General features: G+C 37.9%; 1 protein-coding gene across 10 annotated transcripts in view; it reads right to left on the reverse strand.

Annotated features, from left to right (window-relative positions):
- The window catches only part of LOC309960194 (ankyrin repeat and KH domain-containing protein 1), a 121,767-nt gene that overhangs the window by 96,666 nt on the left and 2,131 nt on the right, over positions 1-22,970 (reverse strand). For all 10 annotated transcript variants that reach the window (XM_082836848.1, XM_082836850.1, XM_082836849.1 and 7 more), the window contains exon 2: positions 1,964-2,117. In XM_082836848.1, coding sequence (XP_082692974.1) covers positions 1,964-2,117 — 154 coding nt within the window. The remainder of the gene's footprint in view (positions 1-1,963; positions 2,118-22,970) is intronic.

Here is a 22,970-nt window from a genome sequence, read left to right on the forward strand (position 1 = left end):
GAACAAAAAAGTATTCATTAAGCCAACTGACTTGCACAGGGCTTCAAAGGAGTACATCATTTTTAAAAAACATCTGACAATTTCTTTGGATAAATATCATACCCAACAATGCCTGGAGTTTAAATTGTCAAAACACACAAAATTTAAAAATTCAGTAATTTCTCACACCTCCTGGAAGACATGATTTTCAAGGTTTATTTTCTCTCTCACAATATAGGTAAGAAAAGCAAGCAATTCTAAGGTATCTTGTATAAGGTATAAGTATATAAGTACTTATAGTTAACCATGAACCTACAGAAAAATGCTCAATGTAGCAGAAAAGAGCCATCCCTGAGTGAGACTCATGAGGTGGCCAGAAAAAAGAGAAATAGGTTTAAAATCCTTAATTAGGGGTCTTGGAGTAGTACCCACAGTATGAGTGAAATGTCAGCCTAAACTAGAGAGGAGATGTACTATCACCAGTAAACAAAGCTTGATTTAGGGAAGGAAAGTAACTTAGTCCAGAAAAGACATGGAGAAGAAAAATGCATTTTCTCCACATTTCTCTCTGCTCTAAGCTGGTTCTAAAGCACAGGAAAAAAATTAAAAACTAAAAAAATTATATATATATATATATATATATATATATATATATATATATATATATATATAGGGTGGCCATGGCACTCCTATTTCAGGAATCTTACATAGACTATTCCTAAATCAAAAGTAGGAGACTCACAATAAATCCAAAGAAGGGAGGGACACCAAAGCAATTACTAATGTGATTTTTTTTTTTTTTGGCCACACTGCACACTGCATGCAGGATCTTAGTTCCCCAACCAGGGATCAAACCTATGCCCCCTGCAATGGAAACTTTTTTTAAAGAAGGTTTAAATTAAACCGTCTGCTCTAAATTAAACCATCTTCTGCTAGATACTTAAATTGTTTTGTTCAATCTAATTTTAAGTTTCGGTCAGTTCCAAAAAGACACATTAGATGGACTAAAAGTCAATCCGCTATAAATTTTACCTATGCTTTTTCATAAGAGGAGAAAGTTAAAGGAATAAAAAGAATCATCAAAGTAAACACATTCCTAACATACTATATATATGTCTTGGGACTTCACTGGTGGCACAGTGGTTGAGAATCCACCTGCCAATGTAGGGGACATGGGTTCGATCCCTGGTTTGGGAAGATCCCACGTGCTGTGGAGCAACTAAGCCCATGCGCCACAACTACTGAGCCTGAGCTCTAGAGCCCGCGAGCAGCAACTACGGAACCCACGTGCCACAACTACTGAAGCCTGCGTGCCTAAAGCCCGTACTCTGCAACAAGAGAAGCCACCGTAATGAGAAGTCTGTGCGCCTCAACAAAGAGTAGCCCCCACTCGCCGCAACTAGAGAAATCCCACGCGCAGCAAGGAAGACCCAACACAGCTAAAAATAAATAAATTTTTAAAAAATGGTTAAATGTTACTGTATAGCAGGGAACTATACTCAATAACTTGTAGTAAACCATAATGGAAAAGAATATATATATGTGTAAAACTGAATCACTTTGCTGTACACCTGAAACTAACACAACATTGTAAATCAACTATGCTTCAATTAAAAAAAAAAGTTAGTGTTGAGCCTAGAAATCACTCACTGAGAACTTTCAACCAAGAATTTTTTAAACATAAAATGTGAACATTTTCTTTAGGAAATTAAAAAAAACAAATTTTACAGATTTCAAATTTTATATAACATATATAACTTGGGGATAATCTTTTATAACTTTGTATAGAGATGGAGTCTTGGGGGTTTTTTTTGTCTTTTTTTTTTTTTTTTTCCAGCCATGCCACGCGGATTGCAGGATCTTAGTTCCCCTACCAGGGATCGAACCCATGCCCTTGGCAGTGAAAGCGCAGAGTCCCAACCACTGAACCACGAGAGTATTCCCTGGAGTCTTTTAAAAAGATGAAAAAGAGAAAATAAAGTACCTGCTGCTTCCAGCAATGCTTCTAGTCGTGCCTGTGTCTCTGGATCCACAGTGCGTAAGTCTGCTCCTTCTGCAGTACTTGATAAGAATATCTCTGATGTTGTTTTCAGCACCGGGTTATCCAGATCTTCTTGGTCCAAAATAAATGATTCAACCTGTTTAGGAATTAAAGATGCAATATCCATGAAGCTGATCTTAATATTGTTAGAATAACAGCAATTTAAGGTAATATGACTTCTGATTTGGAATTCAAATATAACCAAATAAATTATTGTAGAAACAGGGGGTTATAGGGAGGGACTTTGAGGGAGCCTCCTGACTATCTGCTTATCTTCAGACACGACTACAGATATAACCCAGACACACCAGATTAAAGTTTCCTGGAGAGCAATGAATCTTCTGTGCCTACCACAGAGCCTGAAAAGCGGCATTTTTTAAATGAAACAAGTACATCAACATAGGCCCTAGGAAGATGTATGCAGGAGTAGATAGTAGAAAGCCTAGATAGCATAAATAGGTCATTAAAGTATCATTTCTCCTCTCTTCCAATTAATATATTCAATTCTGACAAACTAAAGAAGATTTAATCCACTATCAAATATCCTAATTGCTCTAGACAGGAAAACTCTATTAGGGTAGGAATCATAGTCATTTGTTCACTGCTCTATCCTCTGAGCCTATGAATACCTTGTACATAGTACTTATTCAATACATATTTGTTGAAATGAATCCTATAAGCAAAATCAACTTACGAAAATAAACATGCAACCCTCTAATTTCAAATCAAGTTAATTCTAAATTTTCTTACCAAATAAAATATGCACAACCTTTCTGGGAAGCAATTTGGAAATGTGTATCAAAATGCTTTAAAAAGCACATGCCGTACTTCCCTGGTGGTGCAGTGGTTAAGAATCCGCCTGCCAATGCAGAGGGCACGGGTTCGAGCCCTGCTCCAGGAAGATCCCACATGCCGCGGAGCAACTAAGTCTGTGCACCACAACTGCTGAGCCTGAGCTCTAGACCCCAAGAGCCACAACTACTGAACCTGAGTGCCACAACTACTGAAGCCCACATGCCTAGAGCCTGTGCTCCGCAACAAGAGAAGCCACTGCAATGAGAAGCCCACGCACTGCAATGAAGAGTAGCCCCCGCTCACTGCAACTAGAGAAAGCCCGCGTGCAGCAATGCAGCAACGAAGACCCAACGCAGTCATAAATAAATAAATTTATTTTTAAAAAGCACATGCCCTTTGACCCAGTAATTCCATTAAAAAAAAAAATCTATCCTTAAAAAATTATCTGAATGCCAGACAAAAATGTGCAAGAATGTTCATTGCAGCATTAATTAAAATTCCAGAAATGAAGTGAAAAAAACTACAATAGGGGATTTGGTAAGTACATTTTGTACATTCACAGAATGGACCACTATGCAGTCATTAAGAACAATGTGTTTGAAGCATATTTAATGGCATAAGAAAACAGTCATAAAATTAAGTGAAAACCACAAGATTTAAAACAGTATGATATTTATTTTGCTAAAAGTATGTATGTATATGTATGCAAACATGAACATCTGAGTACTCATGTATATATAATCATGAGTACATATTTATATACCTATACAGGTCTGTAGTATATAAATATGTCTGGGGCTTCCCTGGTGCTGCAGTGGTTAAGAATCCACCTGTCAATGCAGGAGACACGGGTTTGAGCCCTGGGCCAGGAAGATCCCACATGCCGCGGAACAACTAAGCCCATGCACCACAACTACAGAGCCTGCGCTCTAGAGCCCACGAGCCACAACTACTGAGCCCGTGTGCCACAAGAGAAGCCACCACAATGAGAAGCCTGCACACCACGACAAAGAACAGCCCCTACTTGCTGCAACCAGAGAAAAGCCCACGGGCAGCAACGAAGACCCAATGCAGCCAAAAATAAAGTAAATTTATATATATAAAAAGTGTCTAACCAGGGAGGTTAATATACTTGTAGACAGACAGAAAAACAGGATCAGAAAGGTTAAGTATTTCTGCCAGCTAATAAATGGCAAAGCCAGGTTTCAAACACAGGCCATATGGGCTTCCCTGGTGGTGCAGTGGTTGAGGGTCTGCCTGCCAATGCAGGGGACATGGGTTTGTGCCCCGGTCCGGGAAGATCCCACATGCCACGGAGCGGCTGGGCCCGTGAGCCATGGCCGCTGAGCCTGCACGTCCGGAGCCTGTGCTCCGCAACAGGAGAGGCCACAACAGTGAGGGGCCCGCGTACCGCAAAAAAACCCCAAAAAAACCAAAGGCCATATAACTCTTAAACACTAGGCAATAGATACTACCTAACAAATTAATAAACAAAGGACCACAGTATTTGGACTACATTATTTGGAATACTTGACTAGTTGGTCATCAATTTTCACAATGGACACCAAATAAAGATATCTTAATAAAGACAGTAAAGTTAAAATGATGTGGATATAACAATATTTTATTATCTAGTGATGTACTTTATTTTTATAAAATAAATCTTTAACTTCAGACCCAGTAACACTGAGCCATGTACTATGTTGTAATACAGATTCTTTAATATATAATTACAGACAAAGATGTCATTCTAGATCAATGCCAGCAGATAAATGTAGACTACCAGTTTTCAAATGATTTGAAAGGTAACTGCTTGTACAACAAAGAGCTTGTTGCAAGTGCAAGAAAATATTACATATTTGCAGATACATATACCTGCCAGTTGTAAGGATAAAAACCACAATTCCAAATTCTGAAATTTATTAAATATGGTATTTAGATGTTAATATGTCTATTTTATAAGCAGCACTGTTCTGATGTAGTATTACACATATTACAGAGATGAATACAGATTACATGTATTATGTAACTTTTAAAAAATCCAAGTTAAGGATTTCCAATTCTCTCCCATTCATTCTCCAATATTTATTGAAGTCCTGTTTTATACAAAGTACAATACCAAGAGAGTACAAAAATGTGGTAGAAGAAATGTCAAAGACACCAACAACTATCACAAAAGGCCTCCAAGAGAAATAAATGGTAAAACTATATGCATTAAAGAGAAATCACTTCCAGCCCCAGTAATCCAAGAAGACTTTGTACAAGAAGTAGCATTTGAGCTAGGCTTTGAAGGATGCATAGAATTTCAATAGGTGGTCAGACATGTGGGTGGAGAGTAAGGGAATGAAATAAAAAATGGGCTTGAAGATGCACTTAGAAAGTGACGAATGGTCCACTCTCAAAAAAGTAAGGTCCTTTGTACATTGCTAGTGGAAGTATAAATGATGAAGCCACTGTGGGACACTGTTTGGCAGTTCTTCAAAAATTAAACACAGAATTACCATATGACCCAGTAATTCCACTTCTATGTATATACCTAAGAATACTGAAAACATACATGTTCATACAAAAACTTGTACATAGAAGTTCATGGCTGCATTATGCATAGTAGACAAAAAGTGGAAAAAAACCCATATGTCTGTTAATTAGTAAATGGATAAACAAAATGTGGTATATCCATACAATGGAATATTATTCAGCCAAGTACTGACACACGCTATAACACTGACAACGTTGAAAATATCATGCTTAGCATGAAAGAATGCACAAAAAGTCACATATTGTACAATTCCATTTATATGAAATGTCCAGCACAGGCAAATCCCCAGAGACAGAAAGAAGATTAATGGTCTCCTGAAGAGTCAGGAAAGGAAGAATGGGAGTGACTGCTAACAGTATATATTATGAAATTATTACCACAGTAAGTTTAGTTAACATCTATCACCTCACATAGTTACAACTTTTTTTTCCTTGTGAGAATCACTTGAATTTTCAAATGTAGTTTTAGGCATTTTATATTTAAGTTCTGACACACAAGATCAAATTTTAAATATCTGTAACACTTGTGGGGAAAATCTTAAGTTCCCAGAATGAGTATATATACATATATACATAACTATACACATAAATGACTTGAATACATTTGTGTCAATCAGATGTGCCAAAGGCACTCAATTCTCATACTTTTTTGTCCTACTTTCCATAAACTTTTAAAAGCCTGTCTCAATGTGGATTCAATAAAAGGATAAAATATCCAGTTATGCCTATTACTTTGGGACTATTTGGGGGATTGCTTTTGGCAGTTCATAAATACCTTACCTGATAAACCTGCTGAAACACATATTGTTGCAATGCCGATTACAACAGCATTACCTCAAAAGGTACCTGGCCAGTCAAGATGGAAACCATTTATAGCTACATGGAAATAGTAAGACCAATACCATACATTTCATATAAAGGCTCAGTGATATAACACCAAAAAAATGTCTAAATAATAGATAAGTTCAAAGTAATATTATATCTAATGAAATTAGTTTTCATCATGCAAATGAATATATAAGCCTCATAGTTTCCTACAGACAGCTAAAGGATCACAGAAATTTCCTTATTGCTTAACAGTAGTTTCACAGCTGATCTCTATCCAGCAGCTACATTCAGCAGCAAACATAAAACATCAACCTATTGTGGTACTGTTTTTAACCAATGGCAAAAAAGTTTATTTCAAGTCTTAAACATGGCAGATTTTTTTCCTACTTCTGATCAGGTACAAAAATAAAACGCGGAGGAAAAAGAATGAGAGGAAATCTGGCCCACAAAAAACTACCTGTTTTTTCCCTTATAGGTTACCTCTTCTAAAACGCTAAAGTCAAACTCTTTATGTCTTCCTCCTCAAAAGTCTTTTTTCTCCCTCCCTTCTTCTAAAAAAAAATGAGTGTGGTTTTTAGCTTCAACTAGAATTTAAACAAAGGTAGAAGGGAGGAAAAGGGGAACAAGCATTTTGTCCCATATGACATTTCAAAATGAACCACTGGATGGCAATAGTTACTAGGGAGAATAACCACAGACTCAGCTATTACCACCTAAAAAAAAACAAAACACCTCAGTCACCCTGGCCAAAATCTAATTAGGAAAAAATCATTTATTAACCTAGCTATGATTTGGCCAAAACTCACTTCCACCAAGAAACAAACAAACAAACAACAACAGAAAAACCCACAATTTCGGGACTTCCCTGGTGGCACACAGTGGTTGAGAATCTGCCTGCCAATGCAGGGACATGGGTTCGAGCCCTGGTCCGGGAAGATCCCACATGCCACGGAGGAACTAAGCCCATGCACCACAACTACTGAGGCTGTGTTCTAAAGCCTGTGAGCCACAACTACTGAGCTCACATGCCACAACTACTGAAGCCTGTGCGCCTAGGGCCCACGCTCCGTAACGAGAAGCCAACGCAATGAGAAGCCCACGCACCCCAACGAAGAGTAGCTCCCTCTCTCCAGAGAAAGCCCGCGCACGGCAATGAAGACCCAACACAGCCAAAAATAAAAGAATAATCATCACTGGGCTTCTCTGGTGGCGCAGTGGTTGAGAGTCCACCTGCTGATACAGGGGACACGGATTCATGCCCCGGTCCAGGAGGATCCCACATGCCGCGGAGCGGCTGGGCCCGTGAGCCATGGCCGCTGAGCCTGCGCGTCCAGAGCCTGTGCTCCGCAACAGGAGAGGCCACAACAGTTAAGAGGCCCGCGTACCACACACACACAAAAAGAATCATCATCACTCCCATGAATTCCAACCAGAGCTATGAGAAAGTTCAAGAGGAAGGCTAAACCCTTTATTTTTCACTACCTCTTCTTATAAACCTTCAAAAATAAAGCTTCCTCAAGAAATTCAGATTTGATAATTAAAAAGGAAAAGCCAAATAAAACATTTAAACATCTAAAAAATATATATTTTTAAAATGTACTTGCTATTATTTTTCTTCTCTCTTAGTTAACATTTGGAGAGATAAACATGTCTTACCTTTTCCCACCCAAAGTCTTTAAATTAGAATCATACCAATTTTAGAATGCAGGTAGCTTACTACTGATTTCTACTTGGAGCAGCAAAAAGGATGGGTCAGCATTCCAAGAGATAATTACTGAAAGACATGGTAATTCCTTTTTTTTTTTTTTGCAAAAAACGTGGTACTCCAAAGTTTCAACAGTTGCATCCACCACAAACATGCTCCAAGATCCACTCAAAAGGAAAAAGTAATACAGATGCAATTTGAGACCAAATAATTATAAATTTAGGAATGAGTTTTGCTGATACTGTAAGGCCCAATATAATCAGCAACAACATCTGGAAGTAATGGAATGCAAAGGCTATATGCCTCATCGTAAAAAGTGTTCAAGTTTCTTTCTACGAGGAAAACTGTATGCCCAATTTCAGATCCACAATCCTCTTCTCAAAAAACATAACTGTTACCTTGGGATTTCTGAAGTTAATTAGTTTAAACAGCACAAGAGAGAACAATCAGGCTTTTCCTAATTCTCAGTTAAAGCTGGAGAAAATTAACTCCACTTTAGTCAACTACAAAAACTTCATTTCTACACCATAGTTTTAATACAGAATCTATTATTTTTTGAAGTTTCTAAACATGGGAGAAAAGAAAGGTTTTTTTTTAAATAGTTACCATTAAGTGCATTTTCCATATATTATTCCACTCCATCATCTTTACTACTCAGTGAAGCAGATTAACATCTTCATTTTAAATGAAACTCAGAAAAGTTAAGTGACTTACCCAAGATCACATAACCACACAGGTATCTGAAGCCATGTGTTTCAGATTCCAAAGCACACACCCTTTTCACCACACCAAACTGTATTAAGTGACTCTTCTAAACAGTGGAGTATGACTAAAACAAATGCGTACTAACCAATGAAGTAAACAGAGAATCTACAAGCATCATGATGTTGCAGTTTAACAATAAGAGCAATGTCAGGAAAAACCTTTAAATTAAATTAAATGTAATAGATTATCAAGCCCACAAACTCCTCTCTGCCAGAGTTCTTAGAGAGACAGACAAATCATGCTTTTATTTAGTAATTTCTGGCAGTACCACTACATTACTTCTAACCAACATACATACAACAAAATTTGTGCCACAATATATTTTAAAAAAGGGAAGACTCCTCGCATACTCATTAGGAAAGTCACAAGGAATGAAGAACCTGGCAATTAAGTCCAAGAAAATCTTAATGTTGAAATGTTATTCTGTATTTGCCCTATCATAATAAATGGGTAAGACTGAGGTTAGAAAGAAGTCCTGGCTTCTGCTCATTACCCTAAATAAAAAAATAAGCATCAAACACACCAAAGAAATACTTAATTTTAGTAAGTTAAAAAGAGACTCAAACACCTCCAATTCATACCAATAATGGGAGGAGAGCATAATGACTAACAGCAAGGTCTCTTAGAACACTAGCCCACTGTTCACAGTGCCATCTTAGCTAACTCTTTTTACCGTTGTTAGCCTCATTTTCCTCAGCTATAAGATAAGGCTAATAGTAGTAACTACATCACAGGGTTATAGATGATTAAGCAAGATACTATATCTAAAATTGTACCAACAGTGCTTAATACATGGTAATCACTCAACAAATATTAGTTATTATTACTATTAATATTACCATTACTACTATTATTAAGGTCAGTTTGTCTAAGGACCTTGTGTTCCTATACTCTTACTCTCTACTCCACAAAAATATAAAATCCATTATGTTGTCTTAGGCTAACAAGTAATCTGAGCATATTAAACACTATATATATATTCAACATTGGCTTATTAAACCCAACATTTAATAAGCACCTACTAAGTGCCAGACATTCTACTGTATATGGGAAACACAAAAATAAATAAGACATGATTCCTGTTCATTAAGACAGATAATCAAATAAATGCAATAAAGTACTACAGATGCTATTTAACAGGGAGTTATATACAGACAACGTGGGAACACAGAGGAAGGAAGAAATGGTCGATTCCAGTTGGGGTAGTAATGAAGGAAATCAGAGGTGATGATCCGGAACAAGAAGGTATCCAACAGGATGGAGGACGGGGCCATTAGTGACAGCTGCAGTGTAGAGTAGTAGTTATAAGCATGGATTTTACATTCCAAAAAACCTGATTCAAATCGTGGCTCCATCACTAGATGTACAACTTTGTGCATATTATACAATGTCTCTAAGCTTCAGTTTCCTCATCTGTAAATTGGGAATAATATCACTTCCTTCATATGGTAGTTGTAAAGTTTATTTAAGAACGTAAAGGTAAGCATTTAGTCCAGTGGACAATAAACACTCAGTATGCAGTAGTTATTATCATGATTCTAGAAGCCAAAGCAGTGAGAGCAAATTACTTGGGACGTTTAATAGCTTGATATGTTCAGAGAACTACAGCAATTTGGTATGGCTGGAATATAAAAAGCAAATAAAGTAGGTTACAGCAAGGATAGAAATAGACAGAAGCCAAATCCTAAATAACCTTGTATGCCATACCAAGGAATTTGATTTATTCTTTATCTAAGGAATGGGAAACCTTTTTGCCAAAGGAGTGACATGATTGAACTGGCATTAGAGAATTTACTGTGATAGCAGGGTAAACGAAGAATTAGAGGTATAATCACAGAGGTAGATAGAGCCAGGGATTACTACAATAAGTTCAGGTGAAAGATGATGACTTGATTTACAGCACAAGCAGTGAGAATACAGAGAAAGAGACAAACAAGATGCTAAGAAAGAACCTACAGGACTTAGTACCTGTTTGGATGTATGTGGTAAGATATAGCAGATGCAAGCTTCAAGGTTTCTGACTACACTGACTAGTTTTAGGGCAATGCAATTTACAAAGGTGGGGGTGGGGAAGGGATAGGCGTAGAGGGGGAAGTGATGAGTTCAGTTTTAGAATTGTGAGTCTGAGATGTTTATGGAACATACATACTGTAGGCAGTAGGAAGGGCTCTTAGCAGACTACTAAAATAAGTGAGAGAGGGTAGCCACATGGATATCTAAGAGAAGAATGCTCCTGTGAGAGCCAACTGCAAATGCCAAAGGCTCTGGAGCAGGACATGCTTGGAGAGTTTATAGAACATAATGAAGCAGTTGTGGTTTTGCTCAAATATCTTATGCTGATGAACTTTGTATCCTTTCATTTTAAATCACTGCCCCTTTAAACCTGTCACTTAAAGTCCATCAAACTCCTGAAGTAAGACATCCAAACATCAACCTTTACAGTGATCATCCAATTAACACAGGGCAATGATCCATATATTGAGTTTAGGATCTTGGACTGTCACAAGACTAGGAAAATATTAAATGAGGTGATGCAATTAAGGTACACATGCCTAGAACACTCAAATATAATTTGTTATTATGTAAAACTAGTTTAGAAGGGCAAATAGAATTTGAATAAATAATTTACCTTGTTTTCACATTCTCTGAAATGTTCATGTTCCTGAAAAGCCTGATATCTTTAAGGGCAGGGACCACATTTTTTCATCTTTGTAATCCCAAAGCCCAGCACAAAGCTTAACAAATAGTAGATTCTAGTTAAATTATTGTGGAATCTACCCTACGATACCAATCAGAATTCTTAAACAGAGTGCCAAGGACACTAATCTCTGAAAGATATAATTTTATTATGCAAGATATCAGTTCATGAAAAAGAGGCTCTACCCCAAACTAAACACTGATTTTCCTCTGTAGAGAATGAGAGCATGCTTTCAACAGATTAACAAGGAGATAGTACATAGTAGTAAGTACTTTTGATACTGTTATCACACTATTCAAAATTTTGTGGGGGGTGGTAATAGGTCAAATACATGCACCTGATTTAAGTATAGCCTTAAATAATGGTCTCTTCAAACTAAAAGAAAATAAATTTTTCTTTGTTAACTTGTCAGTAAGTCTCAAGCAAAACAGGTACTAAAATATAGTACAGATTCTCACTATTCAGAGTCAAAATAACTAGTAAATTAAAATAATTGGGACCATTTGAGCAATAACATCCAAGATTTGTTTTTGCAGTTTAATCACACAGGTGATAACACTGGCTTGGGTGTCAAGCTAATTGTGTGTTACTCAAATATTGAATTCTCAACTCTTAAGCAATTGTTAGAAGATACCAGATGCAAAAACTCTAATTGCTATGTTTTATATTTTATTCCACTTATCCATTTGTTTATTATCCTGGAAAAAGAAATTCTGTCCATAGTCTTCTTGCAAGCTCTATATAGTCCACATCAGATATATTTAGACTACAACTACCCAAACTAATCACCTCCTCCCTCTTCAGTTTTGTCTCCTCTCAAACATATATCCAGGCTTTGTCAGGGAGGGGATGCATAAACAACAAACACTACAACAACTTCCTCTTCTGGTAGCCTAGCAAACACAGGTTTAAATCATAAGAGTTCCCAACCATCCACCTTCAGTGTATACAAGAGGGGCAGAAATTTCAAGAAATGGAATATTATTAATGGAGGAGGGGTGGTTTTCGTGTGTGACCACAAATTCTGTAGCATATAAAATACCCTCTATTATACCTCTTCCGAAGACCAGATGACGGGCACAAACATATCCAGTAACCCAGAATAGCCAAAAGAATCTTAAAAAAAAAACAAAATTGGAAGACTTACACTTCCCAATTTCAAAACTTACTACAAAAAACTACAGTAATCAAGACAGTATGGAACTGGCATGAGAAGACATATAGAACAGTGGAATAAAATAGAAATAAACACTCCAGAAATAAACCATCACATTTAAAGTCAACTGATTTTTGAAAAGGGTGTCAAGACAATTTAATGGAGAAAGAAGTATCTTTTCAACAAATGGTGCTGGGACAATTGGATCTCCACATTCAAAAGAATGAGGTTAGATCTCTACCTCCCATCTTACATAAAATCTCAATATGGATCAAAGACCAAAATGTAAGAGCTAAAAGTATAAAACTCTTAGAAGAAAAGAAGAAAACAGGTGTAAATCTTCATAACCTTGGATTATGCAATGGTCTCTTAGACATGACACCAAATGCACAAGTAACAAAAGAAAAACTAGTTAAATATAAAAATTGGGCCCAACCAAAATTTAAAATTTAATGGCACAGGACTTCCCTGGTGGTGCAATGGTTAAGAATCTGCCTGCCAATGCAGGGTACATGGGTTCGAGCCCTGGTCCGGGAAGATCCCACATGCCACGGAGCAACTAAGCCTGTGCGCCACAACTACTGAGCCTCTGCTCTAGAGCCCGCAAGCCACAACTACTGAGCCCGTGTGCCACAACTACTGAAGCCTGCGCACCTAGAGCCCATGCTCCGCCACAAGAAAAGCCACTGCAATGAGAAGCCCACACACTGCAACGAAGAGTAGCCCCTGTTCACTGCAACTAGAGAAAGCCCGTGTGCAGCAATGAAGACCCAACATAGCCAAAAATAAATAAATAATTTATTTAAAAACTTAAAAAAATAAAATGTAATGGCACAATCAAGAAAGTGAAAAGATGGCCCACAGAAAGGGAGAAAATATTTCCAAATCATGTATCTGATAAGGGACTGGTATGTATCCAGAATACATGTTTTTTCCTAAAAACAAACAACAAACATTATTCAACAATAAAAAGACAACCCAACCAAGAAATGGGAGAAAGATCTGAATAAACATTTCTCCAAAGACATACAAATGGACAACAAGCATATGAAAAGATGCTCAACTTCATTAGTCATTGGAGAAATGCAAATCAGAGTCACAATGAGGTAAAACTCCAGGGGCTTTGCTGGTGGTGCAGTGGTTAAGAATACACCTGCCAGTGCAGGAGACACGGGTTCAAGCCCTGGTCTGGGAAGAGCGCACATGCTGCAGAGCACCTAAGCCCGCGAGCCACAACTGCTGAGCCCACATGCCACAACTATTGAAGCCCACATGCCTAGAGCCCATGTTCTGCAACAAGAGAAGCCACCACGATGAGAAGCCTGCGCACTGCAACGAAGAGTAGCCCCCCGCTCGCCGCAACTAGAGAAATCCCACACACAGCAACAAAGACCCAAGGCAGCCAAAAATAAATAAATAAGTAAATTTATTTAAAAAAAAAAAAAACCGAAAACTCCATACCCACTAGCATGGATATTAAAAAAAAAAAATGTTAGCAAGGATGTGGAAAAATTGGAACCTTCATACACTGCTGGGAATGTAAAATCATGCAGTTGCTACAGAAAACAGCCTGGTGGTTTCTCAGAAAATAAAACAGAGTTATAATATGATCAAGGTTCCACTCCAAGGTATACACTCAAGGGAACTGAAAAGATATCGTCATAAAAAACTTGTACACAAATGTTCATAGTATCATTATTTACAATAGTCAAAATGTGGAAGTAGGGGCTTCCCTGGTGGCGTAGTGGTTGAGAGTCCGCCTGCCGATGCAGGGGACATGAGTTCATGCCCTGGTCCGGGAGGATCCCACATGCCGCGGAGCGGCTGGTCCAGTGGGCCATGGCCGCTGAGCCTGTGCTCCGCAACAGGAGAGGCCCCAACAGCGAAAGGCCCGCGTACCGCAAAAAAAAAAAAAAAAAAAAAAAAAAAAAGTGGAAATAATCCAAATGTCATCAACCAATGAACAAAATGTGGTATATCCACAAAACATATTATTCCAATTTAGTACTGATACATGATACAACATGTAGAAATCTTGAAAACAATATACTAAGTGAAAGAAGTGAGGCACAAAAGATCACATATTGTATGATTCCATTTATATGAAATGCCCAGACTAGGCAAATCCAGTGAGACAGAAAGTGATTACCAAAGGCTGCAGGGACAGAATGGGAAATGCCTGCTAATGGGTACAAGGTTTTGTTTGGGGGTGATGAAAATTTTTTAAAATAGATAACGGTGAAGGTTGCACAACTTTGTGAATGTATTAAAAAAACACTGAATTGTACAATTTAAAGAGTGAATTCTATATTATGTGAATTCTATTTCAATTTTTTTAACTTTAGGAATTTGAATTTGAAAAATACTTTGGAAATTTAATAAATTTCCTATTTTGATAAATACACTGTGGTTATGTAAGAGAATGCCTTTCTTGTTAGGAAAGATACACTAAAGAATTTAAGGGTAAAAGAGACAGGATGTATTCAGTCTACTTTCAAATGATTCAGAAAATAAATTACTTGTTTGTCGAGAGAGAGAGGAATGGGACAAAATGAACAAAATTGGTCTGTCTAGATAAAGGATATATGGGAGGAGATCTTTGTACTATTCTTGCAGCTTTCCAGTAAGTTTGAAATTATATCAAAATAAAATGTAGTAAAAAAAAGAGAGAATATATCCAATATAATTGGACTACTGCCCCTTTGGGGGTTTGCTGTTTGATAATGACAGTCTGTGTCACATATGTTACTGAATTTATCAACTGTACAATTTTTAAAAGGCCAAAATAGAAATGTAGAGATTTAGCAGAATAAGTAAACACGAGGAGAAAATCAAATAGAAGCTGATAAGTGCTGGAAGTACTTTCAAAGTGTACCACTCAAGGTATCAACTGACATGGCCAAACCTTTATTTTCTGACTCAGATTTCATAAAATGTCTATGTGAAAACTTTTAAATTCTACATCATTAAAGAAAATACTGCAGGTTCATTTATCTAGATTTAATACCAGATTGAGACAATTTTTCCGAAATGGAACTCATCCCATCTCTAGTGATAAAAAACATAAAAAGTATTCTTCCTAGCATTTTATCAACATATGAAGCATCATGATCAATCACAAATTAGTCAATATGAGGACAAACAGGGAAAAAATAACGATTATATTACAGAAACATCTACTTAGGGACTTCCCTGGCATTCAGTGGTTAAGACTTCACCTTCCAATGAAGGGGATGCAGGTTCGATCCCTGGTCAGGGAGCTAAGATCCCACGTGCCTTGTGGCCAAAAAACCAAAACATAAAACAGAAGCAATATGGTAACAAATCCAATAAAGACTTAAAAAAAGAAAAAATAAACATCTACTTAGAGCACAGTATTCCATGTGAACTGGGTTCAATGGCTTCAGGGAGGACATCAGTGAGTGCTCAGTCTCCTCCTGTCATAGAAGCTTTCAAATGTTTTGTCAGTCTCAAGCTTTTTGATTTGCTAATATCTACTGTGGTGAAATAATTATATAAGATTTGTATTCAAACTTGTTCTCATAAAGCAATCTATAGATTCAATGCAATCCCTATCAAAATCCCACGGCATTTTTTACAGAAATACAAAGACCCATCCTAAAATTCACGTGGAATCTCAAGGAACCCTAGCTAGTCAAACAATCTTGAAAAAGAAGAACACAGTTGGAGGATTAATACTGCCTGACTTCAAAACTTACTACTAAAGCTACAGTAATAAAAACAGTGAGATACTAGCATAAAGTCAGACATATACACCAATGGAATAGAACAGAGAGCCCAGAAAAAACCTTCCCATATAAGATCAATTCAATTCAACCAAGATACCAAGACCACTCAATGGAGAAATTACAGTCTTTTCAACAAGTGGTGCTGGAAAAACTGGATATCCACAAGCTACAGATTGAAGTTAGACGCTGACCTTACACCAAAAACAAAAGTTAACTCAAAATGGCTCAAAGACCTAAATGTAAGAGCTAAAAGGATAAAATTCTTAGAAGAAAACATTGGGAAAAAATCTTCATGACATAGGATTTGGCAACAACTTTATGGATATGAAAACAAAAGCACAGACAATAAAAGAAAAAAACAGATAAACTGAACTTCATCTAAACTAAAACCTTTTAAGCACAAAAGGACAACAGACTAAAAAGGCAACCAATGGAATGTTAGAAAATGTGTGCAAATTATACATGTGATAGGGATTAACATCCAAAGAACTCCTACAATTAAACAATGAAAAAACAACCCAATTAAAATTGGGCAAAGGAGGAATTCCCTGGTGGTCCAGTGGTTAGGACTTGGCGCTTTCACTGCACGGGCCCAGGTTCAATCCCTGCCTGATCACGGAACTAAGATTCCACAAGCTGGGCAGTGTGGCCAAAAAAAAAAAGAGCCAAAGGATTTGAATAGACATCTCTCCAAAGACGATACACAAATGGCCAATAAGCACATGAAAAAGATGTTCAACATCAAACCCACACCCATTAGGATGGCTATTCTCAAAAATAGAAAGCAAGTATTGGCTAGAATATGGAGAAATCAGAATCCTTGTGCTTTGCCAGTGGGAATGTAAAATGGTACAGCTGCTATGGAAAACAGTATGGTGGTTCCTCAAAAAATTAAAAAGAGAATTAACAGATGTTCCAGCAATCCCACTTCTGGGTATATACCAGAAAAGAAGCAAAAGCAGGGACTTGAACAGGTATTTATACACCTATGTTCACAGCAACATATTCACAACAGCCAAAAGGCAGAGGAGCAATCCAAGTGTCCATCAACAGATGAATGAATAAACAAAATATGGTATACACATACAATAGAACAGTATTCAGCTAAGTGTCAGACATGCTGCAAACATGGATGAACCTTGAAGGCATTACGCTAGTAAAATAAGCCAGTCACAAAAAGTAGAAAAATTGTATGATTTCACTTATTTGAGATACCTAGAGTAGTCAAAATCATAGAGAAAGAAAGTAGAATTGTGGTTGCTAAGGGGCTGGAGAAGGGAGGACAGGGCATTACTGTCTAATGGGCACAAAGTTTCAGTTTTGGAAGATGAAAAAGTTCTGGAGATGGCTGGTGGTGATGGTTGCACAACAATGTGAATGTACTTAAAACCACTTTAAAATGGTTAAAATGGTAAATTCTGGACTTCCCCAGCGGTCCAGTGGTTAAGACTTCACACTTCCACTGCAGGGGGCGAGGGTTCAATCCTTTGTCGAGGAACTAAGATCCCACATGCCACACGGCATGGCCAAAACAAACAGGTAAATTTTATGTTATGTATATTTTAACACAATTTTTAAAAATGGTTAAAATGGTAAATTTTGTTATCCTTGTTTTACCACAATTTTAAAAAATTGTTCTCAACCTAACTGTCCTCATTACAAAGCATCAAAACTTGACAATTTAATAAACTGTTCTCCTGTTCAACTCTTTGGTTCTTGGGGCTAATCCCTGGGAGTGTACTTGCCTTTTTCTTTTCAAAATTGCAAACTAACGCAGTGAATCAAACCACTAGGATACGGTGGGATATCTACTTTAAAAAAACAAACAAACAAAAAAACTCTTTCTACTAATGAAAACAGCATCCATTAAAGGAAAAACTTTGTGAGAACAGAAGGCTGTATAGCGGAGGAAGAGCAGAATGTGTTCTTTGACAAACTGTTGCTAAATTTCAGCTTATCAAATAAAAAAAAGCTTTATATACAACTTTACTTTCCTCCTGGTTTAGGTAAAGTTGACCAGAAAAAAGGTAAACCAGTCAATCATCATAAGGCAAATGATCTTTATTCATAGGAAACATACACTATAAGTAACTACAAATAGAATAGCACACAGATTTTAATTTTTACAAATTAAAACCAATGTTTCCCATAGTGGCAAAGTTGGTTATATGCCTTTCTATACTGGTACTTCTAATACTTCTTAATTCGCTTAAAATGAATAATAATAAGACCTAAACTTTCCGAGTTTAAGTGCAATTACAAAATTACCTTAAAGTAGTGTTCCTCCAATACTCAATGGCACACCTTTGACTGCCTTTTTTTTTAAATAATTTTTTAAAATTTTATTTATTTTTATTTTTGGCTGCCTTGGGTGTTAGTTGCTGCGCGCGGGCTTTTCCCTAGTTGCCACGAGCGGGGGCTACTCTTCCTTGCGGTTCGTGGGCTTCTCATTGGGTGGCTTCTCTTGTTGCAGAGCACGGGCTCTAGGCGCGGGGGCTTCAGTAGTTGTTGCACTCGGGCTCCGTAGTTGTAGCTCGCGGGCTCCAGAGTGCAGGCTCAGTAGTTGTGGCGCATGGGCTTAGTTGCTCTGCAGTACGTGGGATCTTCCCGGAACAGGGATTGAACCTGTATCCCCTGCACTGGCAGGCGGATTCTTAACCACTGCGCCACCAGGAAGTCCCTGACTGCCTTCTTAATATACTGATTGATCTACATGGCAGTCACCAATTTCATAATATAAAAGTTTTCCAACAAGATCAACTACGGATTAAATGCTAGTTTGAGAAGGCATTTCCTAAGCAACTAATTAAGTTCATGCATCAGAAGAGAAACAGTCAGCAGGACAATGTAGCAGTTAAGATAACTATAATGGGAGTCACATAACCTATTTTCTAATATAAATTAGCTGTGTGATCCTGAGCAAGTCATTCAGATCAATGGTTCCCAGACTGTTGAGGCTTTACCCAGAGTCCTAACATGAACTTTCCAATTTGATATTTTGTCAAACACGATTATTTTAAAAATTAATTTCATAAGAGTAGGAAGGGCATTATCTCAAAGTAGAAACAAGTGAGAGGACTTCCCTGGTGGCGCAGTGGTTAAGAATCCACCTGCCAATGCAGGGGACAGGGGTTCGAGCCCTGGTCCGGGAAGATCCCACATGCCGCGGAGCAACTAACCCCGTGGACCACAACTACTAAGCCTGCGCTCTAGAGCCCGTAAGCCACAGCTACCGAGCCCGCGAGTCACAACTACTGAAGCTCATGTGCCTAGAACCTGTGCTCTGCAACAAGAGAAGCCACTGCAATGAGAAGACAACGCACCGCAACGAAGAGTTAACCCCGCTCACCGCAACTAGAGAAAGCCCGTGCGCAGCAACAAAGACTCAACGCAGACGAAAATAAATAAATAAATAAAAAATTTAAAGTGTAAAGGGCAGGATACTTGGGAGTAGGAGTAAGGTCAAGACTTTTTACTGTATTTGCCTTCATATTAGTCTTATGAACTGTACAAATGTAAATCACCTATGAAAATGTACTAAATAACCAAAAGAAAACCTCTACATACTTCGAGTTTCACAAAAAGGTTTTCCTCTACCCATACCTAATCAACTGTTTCGACCCACCATCCATATAACCATACTCACCAACGAATCATTTTACGTAAAGTCTTAAGGCTTTATAGAATGAAACTTGTGCAAGGTTGATGCTCATGCAATATGAAGAATTGTTACAGGGGCTTCCCTGGTGGCACAGTGGTTGAGAGTCTGCCTGCCACTGCAGGGGACACAGGTTTGAGCCCTGGTCCGGGAAGATCCCACATGCTGCGGAGCAACTAAGCCCAGGCACCACAACTACTGAGCCTGCATTCTAGAGCCCGTGAGCCACAACTACTGAGCCCATGTGCCACAACTACTGAAGCCTGCGTGCCTGGAGCCCAAGCTCTGCAACTGGAGAGGCCACCTCAATGAAAGGCCTGTGTACCGCAGCAAAGAGTGGCTCGTGTTCACCACAACCAGAGAGAGCCCACTTGCTGCAGTGAAGACCCAACACAGTCAAAAATAAAATAAATTAAATAAATTTTTAAAAATTGTTACAGTAATAACATGTAATTTTTCCTTCAATCGACATTTTTATGTCTCCAAAATTTGCTCACTAGAATGCAAAGGTATATTTCCTATTTTATCACTATTGATGATAATTTATGAAGTAAAGCCTTTCTACCTTGAACAAAGTCCCCATAAAGGATTTTTAGAAATTCATTTTCATGGACAATAAATGAATTTTTCAAAAACAATACAGCATTTTAAGTTTCCTAAAATTATAAATTTACCATGGAAAATTTACAACATTAAACCAGTCCGGGGCTTCCCTGGTGGTGCAGTGGTTAAGAATACGCCTGCCAGGGCTTCCCTGGTGGCGCAGTGGTTGAGAGTCCGCCTGTCGATGCAGGGGACGCAGGTTCGTGCCCGGGTCCGGGAAGATCCCACATGCCGCAGAGCGGCTAGGCCCGTGAGCCATGGCCGCTGAACCTGCGCGTCCGGAGCCTGTGCTCCGCAACGGGAGAGGCCACAACAGTGAGAGGTCCGCGTACAGCAAAAAAAAAAAAAAAAAAAAAAAAAACGCCTGCCAATGCAGGAGACACGGTTTCGAACTCTGGTCCGGGAAGATCCCACATGCCACGGAGCAACTAAGCCTGCCTGCCGCAACTACTGAAGCCTGCGTGCCTACAGCCCGTGCTCCGCAACAAGAGAAGTCACCGCAATGAGAAGCCCACACACCGCAACGAAGAGTAGCCTCCGCTCAACATAACTAGAGAAAGCCCCCGCAGAAACGAAGACCCAATGCAGCCAAAAATAAATAAATTAATTAAAATAAATTAAATTAAAAAAAAATAGAACACCTGTCCGTACCCTCTTTCTATTTCTCTCTTGTTCAGGTTATGAGCATAAGCCCTGAGATGCTATTAAAAGCAGTGACTCACCTTGTTTACCTGAACTTTGAATACAGAGTATTCATGACAAAATTGCCATCCCAGATAAGAGTGGGCCTCTAGACCAGTGATTCTCAACCAGGGGTGATTTTGCCCCACAAGACATTTGGCTTTGTCTAAGGACAGTTTTAGCTGTCACAACTGGGTGGGTTTTACTGGCATCTAGTGAGTAAATGCCAAGGATGCTGCTAAAGCACAGGAGAGCCCCTCACAACAAAGTATTATCTGGCCCCAAATGTCGATACGTTGCTGTTGAGAAACATTGCTCTACCTAGATAGTAGGTCATAAGTAACCCTAAAGGAAATCATCCATCTGCTATTAGAGAAAATCAGAATGGACCCTCTGTATGGTGTGTGCTTTTGACTCTTTAACATAATCTTCAGGAAAAAAAAAAAAAAACCCTACAAAGCTTTTGCTATAATTTGCTATAAAATGTTGTACACAATTTCCATGTGCTTTTAACTAATTGTAAATATAGCACCTGTCTCAAGATAGGATATCTATCTTTTAAGTGTGTATATGAACATGTATACATATACATATAGGCCTATATAGGCCTGGAAATTTTTCTAAAAGAAAAATTTCAATACTGGTTATCTCTGAAGAGTGGGATTTGAAGGGTCAGTAGGGGTGAGAAGAACTTTTACTTTTCATCTTATATCTACTATCTACACTGTTGAACTTTTTTACCATAGGACTATATTACTTTTATAATTTTAAAAGGAAGATGTCACACACATAGACATACAGTATATGCATACATTCTTAAGACAAAAGATTAAAGATCATAAACCTCACCAAAATCCTTTCTTTAGGAATTTTATTTTCCTTTTACCTTACTTAAAAAAAAAAAAGACTACAAATCTAAAGTTAACATTTAAAAAGAGATTTTTAAAGAATTTTCAACCTGACTTCTATTCTGAAAAATGAGTACATTTCAAAATAATCCAATGCAAGTTCTGACTCTTCTATTCAAGGCCCTGGACAGCTAAGGAACATGCTCAGCATGCCTGAAGAAATACAAAACAGGTATTCACCCCAATGTTTAAAACAACAAGAACCAAATATCCCAAATGGTGACATTCCCTAAGCTAGCACAATTCTAATATAAAAAATTTACAAAAAGATCCAAGCCCCTTCTTCAAACTAAAAGGTGTTTTGACTTAGCCAGCAAGGGAAAGTACCTTGTTTTTTCTCAGCTGTAGGCTCTGATAATGAATAGAGAAGAGGTCCTTAAAGTATCTACATTTCTGTATACCAAATGTACAGAATTTCAACTAACTCTAGAGCAAATGCACTGGGCCTCCACATTTCTTACTCATTTCTTACCTAGTCCTGCCCCATTCAGGGAACAAAACAAACTTCACTCTCAAACTACAAACCAACCCATCTCTCTGAATGTCTACATTCTAAATATTTGGTTCTAAAACATCTAGGTATGATGAAAATAAAGATGCTATTATTATTCACCAAATGCCAGTTGGGTGAGTGTTTTTTGAAGAATATCATGTATGGTCTTTTCACACTGGAAATTCAAAGTTAATAATATGGGAGAAGACACTCATCTTGTCAGAGAGAAAAGAAAATCCAAGAAATTTGTTTGGGAAAAAAAGGTCATTTCACTCACAAAGGTACAGACTATATCCTACCACACATAATATACAACAGACACTAGATATTCCAGGAATTTCTTCTCCATGTCATATGGATGCGCGAACAAGCC

This window comes from Leucopleurus acutus (genome assembly GCF_964270905.1).
Source record: "Leucopleurus acutus genome assembly, chromosome: 3".
Classification (NCBI taxonomy): domain Eukaryota; kingdom Metazoa; phylum Chordata; class Mammalia; order Artiodactyla; family Delphinidae; genus Leucopleurus; species Leucopleurus acutus.